Source organism: Misgurnus anguillicaudatus, chromosome 22 (assembly GCF_027580225.2).
Source record: "Misgurnus anguillicaudatus chromosome 22, ASM2758022v2, whole genome shotgun sequence".
Taxonomy (NCBI): Eukaryota; Metazoa; Chordata; class Actinopteri; order Cypriniformes; family Cobitidae; genus Misgurnus; species Misgurnus anguillicaudatus.
In genome coordinates this window covers 10,734,321-10,751,171 of record NC_073358.2, presented here as the reverse complement: position 1 = coordinate 10,751,171, position 16,851 = coordinate 10,734,321, and the positions used below count along the sequence as shown (strand labels likewise).

The following is a 16,851-nucleotide window of genomic DNA, read 5'->3' as shown; positions in this document are numbered from 1 at the left end:
AACATGTTAAATCGCCTGTAGAATCAGTTTTCTGCTCTTTTCTTTGGGTTTGTTTGTATCGTTTAATAAAGGATTACGGATTGCCTTAAACATCATCATGTGCTACAACTGTATAAACCAGTTTCTTTACATGAAGAACGTCAAATTAAGTCAAAGATTTGCTTTTTTTCCCTCTTAGTTTTACCTGGTGCTCAGTATTGTTTGTTTTTATCTGGGTTTAACTTTATGCTTTTTATGCTGCTTTCATTTGCAAATATATGATGAACATAAATATATGTGCTTTAATGTAAATAGTCAATGCTAAAGATAAAACTAGTTGAGCTCATACTATTACAAACTATTTTATTCTTGTGCCGTGTGTCACTAAACATGCATGAAGACTTTTTTTCCAAAAATATCATAAGCTGTCTGTTCTCATTTGTGTCAATTTCTTTTTATATATTTGTTTCTCATTATTTCAAAAACATTCCATACAGAGTCATGGAAACCCAATGTCCTTTATAGTGTTTTTATTGATATTAAAGGTTCTTTCAATAAAAAAGACAAATGAATTAAACAGTACAGTATGTTTTTTTGTGCACGATAAAGAGTTAAAGGTAAAATGTGTCATTTCTAAAAAAAAAAAAAAGATTATTATCTGTTATCCGTCGTCAGACATAAGCCATTGGTTTTGAGTTTTTATATCACACTGCTGTTGTTTTAAAAAACAAATGAAAATACATAGAAATATACAGTTGTCTCTGCATTATTAGCTGAAAAAAAAATAGTATAAAATATTTCAACTGAGCAAATTACACAATTCACCCTTGATGAAGTGCATTAAAAAGATTATAAAAAGTCTGCTCGTCACCACATTTTAACATTTGTCTCAGCCGTCCTTTCGGTGTCCAGGCCTTTAGACTGTCTGGCTAAACACACATTTACTCTGCTTATATAAATGTATGCAGAAACATGACCTTAAAGCTCATTTCTCTTTGTTAAGTTCTACAGCAGGAGTAAATACAGCATAACTATATTTTGAGTCAGTAAATGAGACTTAATGGTTTTCTGCTGTTATGTGTTATTCTTACGTTTGTATGAATGCGTCTTGCTTTTGTTTCCTCTTGCTCTAATTTGTTAACTGCTTGGCTCTGTACTCGGTGTAGTCTTCAGGGATTGTGTCTGGAAATGTCAAAAGGTATACATTATGTTTACATTTTTAAAATGTAAAAATCTTTAGTGTCCTCAGAGTGCATATGTGAAGTTCTAGCTCAAAATAATACATTTATTATAACATGTTAAAATTGCCACATTTTAGGTGTGAGCAAAAATGTGCCTTTTATATGCAAATGAGTTGATCTCTGCACTAAATGGCAGTGCTGTGGTTGGATAGTGCAGATTAAGGGGCGGTATTATCCCCTTCTGACATCACAAGAGGGACCAAATTTTAATAACCTATTTTTCCACATGCTTGCAGAGAATGGTTTACCAAAACTAAGTTGCTCTTTTACACATTTTCTAGGTTGATAGAACTTAGCGCTGGGGACCCAATTATAGCACTTAAACATGGACACTCCAATTATTTTGAAAATATGTTCATTTTCCAGCTCCTTAGAGTTAAACATTTGATTTTTACTGTTTTGGAATTCATTCAGCTGGTCTGCGGGTCTGGCGCTACCACTTTTAGCATAGCTTAGCATAATCCATTAAATCTGATTAGACCATTAACATCGCACTAAAAAATAACCAAAGTGTTTCGATATTTTTCCTATTTAAAACTTGACTCTTTTGTAGATACATTGTGTTCTAAGAACGACGGAAAATTAAAAGTTGCGATTTTCTAGGCAGATATGGCTAGGAACTATACTCTCATTCTGGCGTAATAATCAAGGACTACTGCTGTAACATGCCTGCAGGAGACGCAATGATATTACGCACCGCCCGAAAATAGTCACCTGCTATTGAAAGATACTAAGGGGACTATTTTCGGCTGCTGCGTAATATCATTGAGTTCTTTTTATTTCATCTTATCAAAACTCTTTGGTTATTTTTGAGCAGGATGCTAATGGTCTAATCAGATTCAATGGATTATGCTAAGCTATGCTAAAAGTGGTAGCGCCAAACCCGGAGATCGGGTAAATGGATTCCAAAACTGTAAGAATTGAATGTTTTACTCTAGGGGAGCTGGAAAATTTGCATATTTTCAAAAAAAGTGGAAACTGGGACGTATCCTTAAATGAAAAGGTCCTAGGGATAGATATGAACCTTTGAGAAAAAAATTAATTCATACCAGTTTAGACCGAAATGAGGATGTAAAAATTATGACAAATGTTTCATTTTTGGGTGAACTATCCCTTTAAACTAATCCTTTAAAAAAGGAATCTTCAAAAGTGTCCCACACTTACCATTACAACGATATCTCAGGTTGGACCAGATGATGTTCTCCTGTGAGAAACAGAAAACCCCCAGACGTCCTCCTCTCATGCTGGTGTCGATAACAACTCCAGAGTCCGCCACCAAATCTGTACCTTCATAGAACTTCACTCTGTGCCAAAACAAAGCAAAAATCATCTCCTCTGCTTCAGTGGACTCCTCAGTATTTATTAGCTGTGTGAGTAGCACTTTTAATGCCTAACCTCATATATCCCTCTTGAGGCCTGTGTTTCAGGTTCCAGCGGTAGGACACCTTGTCCTTCCAGCCCACGTTACGGGGATCTTTCCATAGCAAGCGCACCTGGTTGTTCGTGTCTCCAGTGTGCCAAAGAGAATTCCTCAGAAACTCCCCAGGACCCGTTTTAGATTTTACAGCCTACGAACGTGCAGAAATAAAGCGCATGTTAATCAGGATCATACCTTTATGCATTCGGCAGACATTTTGGTATATAAATTGATTTACGGTGCATTCAAGCTAAACATTTTTAGTATGTGTGTTCCCTGGAAATCAAACTTGCAATGCTATACCAGTTAAGCTACAGCTATAAACTTTTAATAATAAAGCTGCTACAAATGGGTCTTCATGGTGATGTCATAAAAGAACCATTTAATCAAACCTTTCTTACCTTTTTATAGTCTAAATAACTTTTTTTACTACAAATAACCATTTGTGTTTAAATTTCTAAGGGTCTTCTATGGTATCATGTAGCACCTTTATTTTTAACTCTTTCCCCGCCATTGACGAGATATCTCGTCAATCAAGAGAAAAGCTTTCCGCAATACCGCTATTATCCACTAGGTGCAACGGAAGTATTGCCCTATGGCAAGCTGCTGCATGTCCGTGTCTGTTTTAAAGATCGCTCTGAATTGGATCTCTATGAAAAGTCTGTCACAAAAATTGAATTATATCTGCTTTTTGCTCAAAATGTGGTGTTTTTGCAGAAACCTACCCATATTCAAAAGCTGATTACAAAAGAACTACTGAAGGTAGGATGAAACGTTTTTTTATGTTTGAAAGCAGAGGGTCTGTTCTTTCATTTGGTATATTGTATGTTTATATATTTGAAGAAGAACATTTTCTGGAAGGCATTAAACTTTTGTGAAAATCATGAAAAACGCTGGGGCTGGCTGGCAACTTTTTAAAAAAATGCTGCCGGTGAAAGAGTTAAGAGAACAGCTGGCGAATTGCTTCAGTAAATGAGTGGCAAACATTTCCCAGACTGTCACTGGTTTAGGAACAGATACTCCTGCCCCTCATTCGTCCAGTGGTTGACACAACGAGGCCGGTGGGGCTTTTCAAACAAATAAGAGTAAAATTTTGACTTTTTGATTTTTTTCGAACTAATCCAACCTTAGTTAAGTAGTTTAGCAGGTTTTATACTTTAGCTGAAAGTACTTTTGTAAAGTCACTGAATCAGCAGAGCTGCTGTGATGATGATGATGATGATGATAAAAGCACATGCATTAACGTTGAGAGACCTTCAGCTGAATGCCAGGCTCGGCCACAGCTCTGAATGGCACAGCCTGCCAGTACGTCTGCTCTGTCTGCTTCCACATCACCACATAGAAACTGGAAGAATCCTGGTAACCGAAGATGAAGCCTGCATAGTCGTCATCAGTCAACGTGTTTACGTGGAAGGTGCCCTCAAAATCCACACCACTGAATGCTGTGTAACCTGCGTGAAATGATCAAAAGGTAAGTAAGTAAAATGTATTTATATAGCACCTTTCACGGACAAGAAAGGGTCACAAAGTGCTGCACAATAAAATTAACAAGATAAAATAACAACTAATACAACTCCACAACTGTATTAAAATTCATAAAGAAATAAAAGCATGAACAAGGATCTCCATCTCTTTTTTTGAAACCATTGATCTCACCTTAGTAATGTTCCTGAGATGGAAAAAACAGGTGTTAACCACAGACTTAAAATGACTATTAAAACACATCGATCTGTCAAAAATTACACCCAGATTTCACATGTCATCAGTGCAATCAGAGGAAGATAGACCTCCAAAGGCCTGCCTAATCTTAGGGTTTATGTCTGGAGGAAAAATCATCACCTCTGTTTGATCTGTATTAAGTTGCAGTAAGTTTTCAGCCATCCATCTATTATTGGAGGCTAAACAGTTCAGGAAAAAGGACAGTTTGTATAACCTATCTGGACTAAATGAAATATATAGCTGGATGTCATCTGCATAAAAATTATAAGATACTGTTTTAAAACCACTTATATAGCATATACAGACTAAACAACGGAGGGCCAAGCACAGAACCCTGCGGCACACCACAGGACAAAGGAACAGAATCCGACATAAAAGATCCTGAGGACACTGAAAACTCCTACCAGAGAGGTAGGAGGTAAACCAATGCAAAGCAGATCCAGAATTGAACACTGGATAGTTCGGTCTATCAATCAGAGTGCAGTGATCAACAGTGTCAGACGTTGCATTGAGAATTGTTGCATTGTTTGAAATAAAAACTACATTTGAACACTAATTGTGTATTCTGACCATGAGTTATGCAAGCATAATACAACAAGTGCTCTTTACTCTTTAACTCATTCCCCTCCAGCATTTTATAAAAGATGCCCACCAGCATTTTTTGTGATTTTCACAAAAGTTTCACAAAATGCCTTCCAGGAAAATTTTCTTCTATAAATATATAAACATACAAATATATCAAATAAAAGAACAGACCCTTTACTTTCAAACAAACAAAACAGGGAAAAAACACTTAATCATATCTTCATTTGTTCTCTCATAACCTCTTAAATATGGGTAGGTTTCTTCAAAAATACAAATTTTTTAGTAAAAAGCTGAAATAATTGCATTTTTGTAAACGATTCAGATCGATTATCAAAACATACACGGAGTTTAAATTTAATTAAATTAATTTTTGCTTCAGTTTTTTATAAGTTGGGTAAGGCCATCTAGTGGATAATAGTGGAAGTACAGATTACCGTAAAAACTCGTCAGGAAAGTGTCATTGGCAAGGAAATGTATTCTCTTAAAGGAACAGTATGTAAGAAATTTATATAAATTAATCATAAAATGGCCCTGATATGTCACTAGACATTAAGAAATCATATTAATTTCAAATAATTATATCACTCACAACAGTGGCCTGGCCAGGATATTGTCATTTAAAAAGTGGAGTTGCAGCCCTCAACTGATGTTTATGTTGTCATTTTGTGTATTGGCCACCAGTTGTGTGATTGCAGTACCAGTTTTAGCCACAAGTTTTGTAATTGCAATACCAGTTTTGGCCACAATCCTACATACTGTTCCTTTAAGATCACATCATTATGAATATCCATGCTGGTCTGGACTGATTTATATTGGCCCATTTTGAAAGACGCTTTTATCCAAAGCAACTTACAGGGCATTCAGGCATCATTTTTTTCAATATGCGTGTACTTTGGGATCAAACCAACAGAGATGCGATTCACAAACAAGATTTAGCTGATGGACCTTCTGGTAATCAATTTAACCTATAAAGTCTTACTGATTAGACTAGTTCAGAAGCCAGCACATATCGACTCCAAGCACGCAGTACTTTAGGGCAGTTAGACGTCTATTATTTTCATGGACAGCCCAAATTTTAGCCTAGACGTCTGGGTTGTGTTTGGATGGCTATTAGGCTTTCAAACAAAATTGCTTGCTGGCATATTAGCAAAATGGAAACACTTACTATGGTTTTCCTGTATTTAAATAAACTTGGGGTGACCTGTCAAATAAGCAGACTTACCTACAGCTAATCCCGGGTCACTGTTCATGGTCTGGATGATCTCCATACCCTGATTCAGAACGACCCAGTTGGGGTCAATCTGAGCTTCGCCCTCTGGATCCAGAACCACAGTCTGATACGCTCTGAAGTCTGTAAGAGTAACCTCTGCATTCTCAGGGCAGGTGTCGATCGTGTCGATAACATGATCTTTGTCGAAGTCTCCAGTGCAGGCATCACCCACACCATCATCTGTCATGGAGTAAATAACAAAAAAATTCTCATTTTCTATCAGCTGCATGTTTTGAATGGAGTAAAGATTTCTAAAGCACATGAAAGCTTATAAACAGTATTCAGCACTTAAAGGTGCACTGTGTAACTTTTAGGAGGATGTCTTGACATATATAATATATATAACTATATTATCAGTGATGTTTAAAGACCTTACATAATGAACTGTGTTGTTTTTATTATCTTAGAAATTAGCTGTTTTTATCTACGTACCCCGCGGGTCATGGAAGTCACTGCCATGTTTCTACAGTAGCCCTAAATGGACAAACTGATCTACAGAGCAATCTTCGTCACTAGACGATGACGTGTTTGTCCTGTGATGGCTACCGTAGCTTCTCTATGCATTTCGAAAGGAAGGGGTGAGCGGTGAACTGAGAGCTGTCGGTTGCAATTCACAATTTCACGACTAATTGCTGCTAAAAAAACTGCACCTTTAAGCATCCTAATACTTTCTGGGATGCGGCAGGGTTGAATTTTAAAAAATATGCCACAAGTGTATTATTGGTCTTATTATGTAAATGATGTAATGTGTCCATACTGTTCGTATCCTTCTGGTCTTGGTTAACCACTAGTCTGCAGTTATCTTGATCGTCCTTAATGCCGTCGTTGTCGTCGTCATCGTCGCACTCGTCCCCGAGTCCGTCCTTATCGGTGTCCAGCTGAGAGCTGTTGATGATGTTGGGACAATTGTCTTTGCTGTTCTGAGTTCCGTCTCCATCGCTGCAACAAAGGCCGGCGTTAAATCCCCAAAACTCATTTTATGCTTGTCTGGTAAAAGCTAAAAACAAACGTTGTACCTGTCGATGTTTGTGTCGCACGTGTCACCCACAAGATCATCGTCAACATCAGACTTGTTAACAAGAAAAGACGTTAAGCATTTTTTAAACACATAAACATTTGTGAGATAAATACCATGTAAATATAATCTAATAACTTGTTTGTATGTTTATATTAAATTTAATTATCTGGCCGATACTATAATCCAAAGTGACTTACAGCACATTACAAGGTACAGTATGTGTGTTTGCTAGGGAACAAACCTATAATTTTTGGTGTTGCTAATGCAGGGCTCTACCAGTTAAAGGCGGGGTGCATGATCTCTGAAAGCCAATGTTGACAATCAAAATCACATAAACAAACACACCCCTACCCCAATAGAATCTGGACTTCTTTTGATAGACCCACCCCACACATATGCAACCCAGGCAATGATGTTGGTTAGTAGACACGCCCCTTACTGCTGATTGGCTACAAGTGTGTTTTGGTACTCGGCCCGACTCCCTTCCTAAAGTGATTTTCAAAAATCATGCACCCCGCCTTTAAAGGGATAGTTCACCGAAACTAATTTTGTTGTGACAGACCTGCATGCATTTCTTTTTGAAGAATGTTTGTAACCAAACAAATCTGGGGCACTATTCACTTCCATAGCATTATGTTTTTCCTAGTATTTAAGTCAATGGTGCCTCAGATCTGCTTGGTTACAAACATTCTTCAAAATATCTCTGCTTGTGTTTATATATTTATAGGTCTGAGGTTGGGGAAATTATGACAAAAATTTTTTTGTGAACTATACCTTTAAGCTAAAGGATATGGGTGATTCTCGCGAAATTAGAGGTGTCATGAAACATTTTGATAAAAAAGTAAATGCAAATTAAGAGTATCAAAATAAGAAACATACAGTTACAAACATCTCTTCATGTACTATTTTAAACATGATTTCAAATTACATCATAGAAAGCAATTTTTTTCACATTTAAGGGGAAATTTTTCATTACCACAACCTGTCCATGGATTTGGGATCTTTGACATGGAAATATTTATAATTGAAAAAAACAAAAAAATAAAAAGCTTACATGCATATTATACTATAAACATTTACAGTAAAGAAACATGTGGTATTTGGTGATCATTGGTAAATGTAGAGACAATAATAAGGAATATAAATGTGTCCAAGAACAATTTTCTCATCCTCTGCAACAATTTTCAATCATTGTTTAAGCCCTCAAGGAACTAAAATTTTCAACAAAAAAAATTGTTGGAAGGGACATAATTGACTGTGACACTCTGTGACATTTTTTCTCTCCAGATAAAAGTTGAAATTTTGTTTGTCATAGTACCTAGACAACTTTTAGTTCTCATTACCGAAACTTTGTAAATGCATATATTTAATGTAATATCATGTTGCAGTAATGATCATTTTTGATAATGATAATCTAAAAAAAATGTAAATGGGTGATTCTCACGAAACCATTGAAACACCACGGCACTAATGATTTTAGCTTTAAAATGTGTAATATACTAACATTAAAAAGCATCAGAATTAACACAATACTGTGTTCTACCTTGCAAAATGTGTGATTTCAACATAAGAGTTTATCATTGTAAATTTTATCTCATTTTCTGCTGAAATTCTCATTTAAACATGTTTAAACGTGTTTAAACATGCGTTATGTTGTAATTTAATCAAATTAACACAAAAATATTATGAAAAAAAATAAATGGATGTTTTGCTAGACTACTTTAGATGACATAAAAAATATTTACTGAATATTCATGTATAATAATAATGAAGAAAAATTAGGAAAATTATGTGTTCATGCCTGATGTTCTCCTCCTCCGCAACACTTTTTGAGAACAGTTTAAGCACACATACAGAATTTTAATAAAGTTTGATTTTGAGTGACCAAGCACATGGACCAGTTACTTCAAGATGGCTACCAGGTAAGATCATTTTTTTACAGTTAATTTGAAATATTGTCTTGTCAGAATGCTTACACAACATTTTGTTTATCATTACCGCAACAGATGCTTATTAAATGTGAATTTAATTAATAGAAGCATAATACTTTGATTTTAAATGCATTAATTATGTTCTTTCAGGTTTGTCATGTCATTTTGAAAATATGTCAGTGTTGATGTTTTCTGACTGTTGCGGTTATGACATTTTTTAGGACTAATTTAAATTATGTTACAAAAAGTGTTAAATGATAAGTAAAAGTTTTTAAATTAATGTTCCCATTTACTCCAGACTTTGTTTTTCAATGTCTGGTGGGAAAAAAAGTAAATTTAAGCAATTTTTACATTTTCATGCTTGACATTTTTAAAACCCAGTTTTCGTGAGAATCACCCAAATAATTTTATAAGAAATATGTAAGTTCAGACCTCAATTTTATATGTGCCAAAAAAATTGGCTTCAATGGCTTTTTAAAAATTCTGACGCTGGACACAAATTTTGTGAGAATGGACACTGGATTTCGTGAGAATCACCCATATGTGTCAATTATGCTTTTTAAATGTAAAGGATAGTTCCTGGAACTCGATGGAGGGAATTTTGAATGTTGTTGGCACCTGGTTGGGGTTTGCAACCTCAGGACAGCTGTCGCATGCATCACCGACACCATCATTATCACTGTCCTTCTGGTCAGGGTTTGGAACCTTCTGACAGTTATCCAGGATGTTTTTCAGACCTAAAAAATGAAACAGAAAGCACATGCATAAGTGTCGTCTTTGTGTCGTCAATAAAACAATGAGGTAAAGGAAAGTATCAAACAAATAGTTACAGTGGAGTGCAGTCTAAAATGTCAGTGAATGGAGCAATATGGTCTACGGCATGCGGTGATGGCTGGATTGCGTCACAAGGTGGCGGTGTTTCGGACAGACGTCTGAAATAGTTTCCACTGGTGAGCAGCTCCTGGCATGGAGCTCTCGGTGGAAATGCGGTCGCTCACAGGAGACATAAGCAAAACCTGAACTATCAAGTCAAGTGTCTGGATTCCTGCCGTAAAGAACGCAACGTAAATGTCAAACACTGCCTTGACTCGCCTGATGATTTTAGACTGGAACATATAATTGATCGGCACCGTAAAGGTCACATCACTTTTTCGTGACATGAGCTTACCGAAGCAGCCTCTAATTTCAGCTTTATAAACACATAGTCTTCTGTTAAACCGCATAAAAATGACCTAAGTGCAGGAACATCTTGATAAAAAACATGCCTTTAGGCTGAAAGACATATTTTAAACATAACAGCCCCTTTTCTGCAACTCAGAAAGTGTTTATTGCCATGCAGTAGCCAGATGTCTAAATACTAGCACAGATGTGAGGAAAGTGCGAAGAAGTTTGTCTTTAACAATATGAGATGAGATTCAATTACCATCTCCATCTATGTCATCATCACAGGCGTCTCCCAGTCCGTCCTTATCTGTGTCACGCTGGTCTGGATTCTCCACGTATTTGCAGTTATCGCAAGCATCACCGTGCAGGTCTTTGTCATTGTTTTTCTGGTCTATGTTGGGTGTCAGCCAGCAATTGTCCTGTGAGATATATATGTTGTTTTTTTAGTAAAGTAACATGGTTGACAGTGTTGGAGGTAACGCATTACAAGTAACGCGCATTACGTAATATTATTACTTTTCTGAAGTAGCGAGTAAAGTAACGCAATATTTTATAAATGTACACATTAATATTTAAATTACTTTTTTTTAAGTAATGCGAGTTACTTTTCAGTTTAATTAATTTGATTTTTAAAAATTATAATAATGTACTGAATTAAACTGAATATAGTCACTTAGAATTATGCACTTTATGCGTGCGTGCCTGAGCAGGAACAGTTTAAGTCAGAAACTGAGATGGCAGGCCAGAACTTGACATTTTTGTGATGGAAATATGCAATTTCTGAATGCAGAACTTCTCAGTCATAAAAAACACCTACAAGGAGATCAATAAGATCAAGCCACAGCCAAGTAAGAAAAAGTAACGCAAAAGTAATGCAAAAATAACGCAAGTATTGCTTTCCATGAAAAGTAACTAAGATAGCAATTAGTTACTTTTTTGGAAAGTTACTTGTAATACATTGTAATGCATTGCTTTTAAAAGTAACTTGCGCCAACACTGACAATTTCATTTCATATGAAGTCTTCTGCTAAAGGTTGTGAAACCACAGAAACTTAATTTTTTCATTCTCAGAAACATTTTTTCACTATAAAAACAATCATGGTAACAGGGTTGACATTTTAAGTTTAAATTTTAATTTTTTTGGGAGGGAGTAACTTAATATTGTAATGCATTACTTTTAAAAGTTACTTTCCCCAACACTGTTGACAATTTCATTTCATATGAAGTCTTCTGCTAAAGGTTGTGAAACCACAAGGTCATTCTCAGAAACATAATTTTTTCAGTATAAAAACAATCATGGTAACAGGGTTGACATTTTAAGTTAAATTTTACATTTTTGAAGGGGGGGAGTAACTTAATTTTGTAATGCATTACTTTTAAAAGTAACTTTCCCCAACACTGTTGACAATTTCATTTCATATGAAGTCTTCTGCTAAAGGTTGTGAAACCACAAGGTCATTCTCAGAAACATACATTTTTCACTATAAAAGCAATCATGAAACAGAGTTTATATTTTTAGAGTCATAATGTGACACAAACAGAACTTAAGATAAAGTAAATAATAAATGATAAGTGATTAAAATTTAAAGTGATTAAGGCTAAATATTTTAGACTTTTAATAATTTAAAAAATGCACTGGGTGCATTGTGTAACTTTAAGGGGATTTCTTGCCAGGTATTCAATGTAATATAGACAACGTCTCAGACAATGACATGTTTGTCCTGTAGCGGCCACCGTAGTTTCTCGAAAGGAAGCGGTGAGTGGGGGACTGAGCCGTTCATTGCAATTCACATTCTCACTGCTAGATGCCACTGAAACCTACACAGTGGACCTTTAGCAAATCATTAACTATTAATTATAATAATGTCTCATCTGCACCTGATTATTGATGATCCCATCACTGTCTGCATCGTCATCACAGGCATCTCCTTTCCCATCTCTGTCTGCATCTTCTTGGCCCGAGTTGGGAACAAATACACAGTTATCCTGCAAAGATATGTGAGATGCACCACTGTTATTTTTATATCGAACCCCTTATATCAATATACACATCAATATATCACCTTTCCGCAATTTGCATCTCTGCACTGAAGTTTGTTGTCTGGATAGGCATCAATATCTGTGTCCTTGCCACAGACATAACCGTTTCCAGCATAGCCAATGCCGCACTGAAACCGACAATGAAAACAGAAGAGGATATCACTGGCACAGAATTACAATAACCAAAACTGACTCCTGCACTGTTAAATGATGCTTGACATCTCACCACACAAGAAATGCTGCCGTCTCTCTCCACAACGCATTCTGCATTGATGTCACAAGGATTCGGCTGCCCGTTTCCACACAGCCTATCAGGACCAGCATTAACATGACTGGGTCCGATCTTCGTGCAGCCGCTCGTCTGATCTCCCGTATATCCAGACATGCAATTTCCACAGTGGAAGGCACCCTGTAAGAAACCCAAGGTATGACAACTACACTTAACGAACTTTGTATTAATGTAGAGTTTAAAACCATTTTAATTAGTATTGTGGTGGGTAATGTGGGCAAATTTTGAGACACCTTACCACAGTGTTATGGCAGTATGAGTTGGGTGTGCAACCACCGTTATCCACCTGGCACTCATCCATGTCATTACACATCTAATAAACAAAGAGAATATACAATTTGTAGATGTGATGGCGATAAAGACAAACCTTTTTTTTTTAATCTTATCTTTTCAATGTAATCTTGATACGTTCTATTGTTCTCCCGAGTACACATTTGTTTGTTGGACTGAACATACTGAATGCCAACACCCTGGATCTCTGGACCGATGAAACCCCACGGACACTTCTCACATCTGAACCCCGGCACAGTGTTGATACAGCGCACACCAGGGAAGCACGGGTTAAACTGACACTGCAATCACAACCATTAACATGTTAGGTAACAGAACATGCCTATTTCTATAAAACCACAGGAGAGTCACGTTAAAATGCATCTTGGTTACACGTAATGGCTGTTGTATTGAACTGTTCCAATAAAACCTGAATTTAAAAAAACTTTAAAAAATCATTATGTGCTCATGATTGAGTTTTATTGTACATCTATTAAGTAAAACATAGTCGCATGTTTAATCTGAGCTAGTCAATACAACACATTCCAGCGAGTAATGGAAAATAAAACACCTTTTTTACGAGTGTTCCTATTCTCTCATGATTGCAAAGTGCGAGAGAATTAAACAGAAAAACATTGACTTAATCTGACAAACAAAAACTTACGTAATGTGGACAGAAAACTTGCATAGTAAAACTTTGAGTATAGTTTAGGTGGTTATATCATGGTCATCTATCATCAAATGTTTAAGTCTAACCTCATCTACATCATCACACTGAATCCCATCTCCGGTGTAACCTTCAGGACAGGGTGCACACTCCACTCCATCCACTGTTTCTGTACACATGCTCGGTTCAAAACAGGCCCCCGGTCCACACCTTGAACTATTATCGTGTGGTTTTCCTGTTCCATCCAGTCCTGTTTTTGATGGATTTCAATGTTAACAGAGTTCAGAGACTTTAGCAAGCTCATAATCAACTTCATATATTAAGCAACGTTTCTTAGAATAATTAACCAAAATATTTTATAGGGACGCACGATACGAAATTTCTATGATGGAACAGATATTTTAAAAACGTAGAAATAAAGACACAAAATAATCACACAGTATGAGTACAGCTGCGTTTGATTCCCAGAATATAATCTACCCTGATTGTGGCTGTTTTAAAAGAATCGTCTGAAAGTGAGAAAAAATGCTTTTATCTGCCCAGTTTAGACTTTTTTAACAAGAATCTTACCGTTACATGGAACACACACCAAGATAGTCTTCTTCAGGTCGGCCATCTCCTTGGTCTGTTTTGAAAGCACATTGTCAAATGTTCTCAAGAAGAACATTTTTTATATAATATTATTACAAATGTATGAACAATTATTCTTTCTGGTGAGTTTTTAGGTGAACTGCTCCAGAAAAGAATTGTTGTCCTTTTCAATTTTAAGATCAACATCACCTGCTTGTCAACTTTCTCTTTCAGCTCCTGGATCATCCGCATGAGCTCAAACATTGGACCGGCGTCCAATTTCGAGGTCGATCCTGCAAATATGAGACATAACAAATATAACATATTTATTTTATACCATCAAAATAAAAAAACAAGACTTTATTGATAAATCTGACAGTTCAGATGAAAATGCACAGCCTTACCCAGCAGCTGCAGTGTTTCTCGATGTAGTTCTTTGTTGTCTTTGTAATTGACCTGCTCGGCCTGTGAACCTTCTGGACTGCAGTCCTGAAGCTCCACAACATTATCAATAGACTCATCCAGCACAAGTTTGAGGTCCAACAGTTTATCCTGTAACACAGGTGCATGTTCTTCAATGAGCTGCTGATGGGAAAAGTTGGTAGCTGCTTTGCTAAGAAGGTTTGCTGGTCTGAACTGGTTCACACAGGTGATTGAAAGCTAAAAAAAGAGTCTAAACCCAGCCTGAACTGATAAGACCAGCAAATCAGCTTGGAAAGCTTGCCATGGTTGAGTAAATAATGGAAAAATCCAATTGTTTCATCCAATTTATCCATATTTGACCCAACCAAAAGTTGAAACTCAAGATTTTTGGATGAAACAACCCAACATCTGTTCATTTAATCCCAACAGTTGGGTTTGTTTATATTTGACCCAATCATGAGTTGAAACAACCCAACATTTTTGTTAGATGTGTTGAGGAACTCTTTAGTTATCTTGGTTTATCCTGGGATGAGGTTTGTAGGGTCTTCAGCGTCACACGTTTGGATCCCGGAGGCAAAGATTTGAAGGCTACAGGTACATCATTGACTCTCTCCACCAGACTGCAGTCCACGTAAAGCGTTGTAGTCGGGTTTCCCTGCTGAAGTCCGCTGAAGTGAAGCATTATGTAATGCTTGCGACCGTCTGCCAGTTGCACTTTGGAAAAGTTGTTTGTCCCTTGTTTTCCATTGCTCTTCAAATATTTTAAAATGACTGCCAGGGAACAACAGAGCGTGTGTGAGAGATCTAAAGCACATATTTATCTATTTGCATTATTGTTGTTAGTAGTACCACATCATTAAGCTTTGAGCAAACCTTTGTTGAGTTTCCCCTGTACGGTGAAATCAAAATAGTCGGTGTTATCGAGAGAGTTGAAAATACGAAAGAGTCGCGTTGGAGCTTTGTTCTGCATCTGAAGGGTTGCCAGGATGAAAGCGTTGTCCATGTTTTTTGCTTTTATTCCTCCCTGCAGAAGATCAGGTAGGCAATCCGGTGATACCAGGAGATCATACACTGCAACGTTCACATCATCAATTGAATAGATATGCTACAGGGACTATATAAGTCTTGATTAAATATAATATACACACAGATGCTTTTCGATACATGACATATATACTCTACATTTTTCTAGTTTTTCTCAAGCAGAACACAAATAAACAAATAATTATGGGCAATTCTATGAAAATGTCAACCTTATTATAAAAAGTAATGTTTTTAACCAACGTTTTGAACCATATTGGTATCTTAGATGGTAATTTTTGGTGATTTTAATAAACTTTACTTTTTCTTTTTTTGTCAAATCCATAACACTAATCTAAAATGGGAAACATGAATACACATTGATATTTTTCTGATGTTTGGGCTCGATCATCATAGGTTTATGAAAATAAATAATAAATAGTAATACATGCATTCTCTGAAAAATTATATTTCAGGTTTTTACTTAATGTCACATATAAATGTTTGTTTCAGGAATTATTAGACATAAGAGTTTTTATCTTTTAAATCCTGTCTGTGAAATCCAGACTAAAGTTTCATAATCTAATAATAAGATGATGAGCATTAAAGTTTCAACTTATTGATTTTTAATCTTTAAAAATGATCAATATTCAAGATATCAAGGTTATATTTTTCTATGTTCTTTACATTATGTAGATAAACAGATCAGACTTACCAATTCCTTGTGCTTTCACTGTGACCGAAAGCAATACAATAAACTGTAAACTCAACACAATTCTTGTCCAAACACCCATTGCTGATGTATTTTAGACGATTAATCCAGATGAAGTCTTCCCTAGTCGGTTCTGACCCGTGATTCTTCTGTCTGGACTGCAGTGCTGCAGACGAATGAGAGCAGACTGGAGCTCACTTGATTTATGTTCTTCACATGTCTTTTATATATAAGGTGTGAGCAAAGCACCTCCTCCAGGATGCTTCTGATCATTTATAGTAAATGGTCACATTTACTGTAGAACATCCCAAAACCTTAAATCCCAAACAGAAGGCTGTGTTTGTTATTCATAGTGAATAATAGAAAGATTTGCTTGCTTTGGCTTTCAGTCAATCATCCTGATGTGCCTCAATACTTCATTTTAAATGCCTGCTTCTGAAAAGCAAATCCAAAGTCCTTATTTTTCCCTCATTATATCATTTGTTTGTAGTTAAACATCATTAGATTTAGTAGAACTTTTCCCTAGAATTTTTCAG

At 36.2% G+C, this 16,851-nt stretch overlaps 1 protein-coding gene across 1 annotated transcript; it reads right to left on the bottom strand.

Annotated features, from left to right (window-relative positions):
- Positions 1-492: 492 nt before the first annotated feature.
- On the bottom strand, positions 493-16,730 carry thbs4a (thrombospondin 4a). The gene is made up of 21 exons (XM_073860635.1): positions 16,319-16,730; positions 15,457-15,654; positions 15,111-15,354; positions 14,565-14,716; positions 14,371-14,453; positions 14,161-14,215; positions 13,680-13,840; positions 13,088-13,225; positions 12,892-12,966; positions 12,591-12,773; positions 12,388-12,492; positions 12,203-12,310; positions 10,584-10,743; positions 9,779-9,897; positions 7,228-7,280; positions 6,969-7,150; positions 6,164-6,391; positions 3,892-4,088; positions 2,616-2,788; positions 2,385-2,524; positions 493-1,161 (listed from the first exon to the last, which is right to left on the bottom strand). The coding sequence occupies exons 1-21, from the start codon at positions 16,395-16,397 to the stop codon at positions 1,109-1,111; spliced, it is 2,886 nt and encodes a 961-aa protein (XP_073716736.1). The 5' UTR covers positions 16,398-16,730; the 3' UTR covers positions 493-1,108.
- Between the last annotated feature and the right edge of the window lie 121 nt (positions 16,731-16,851).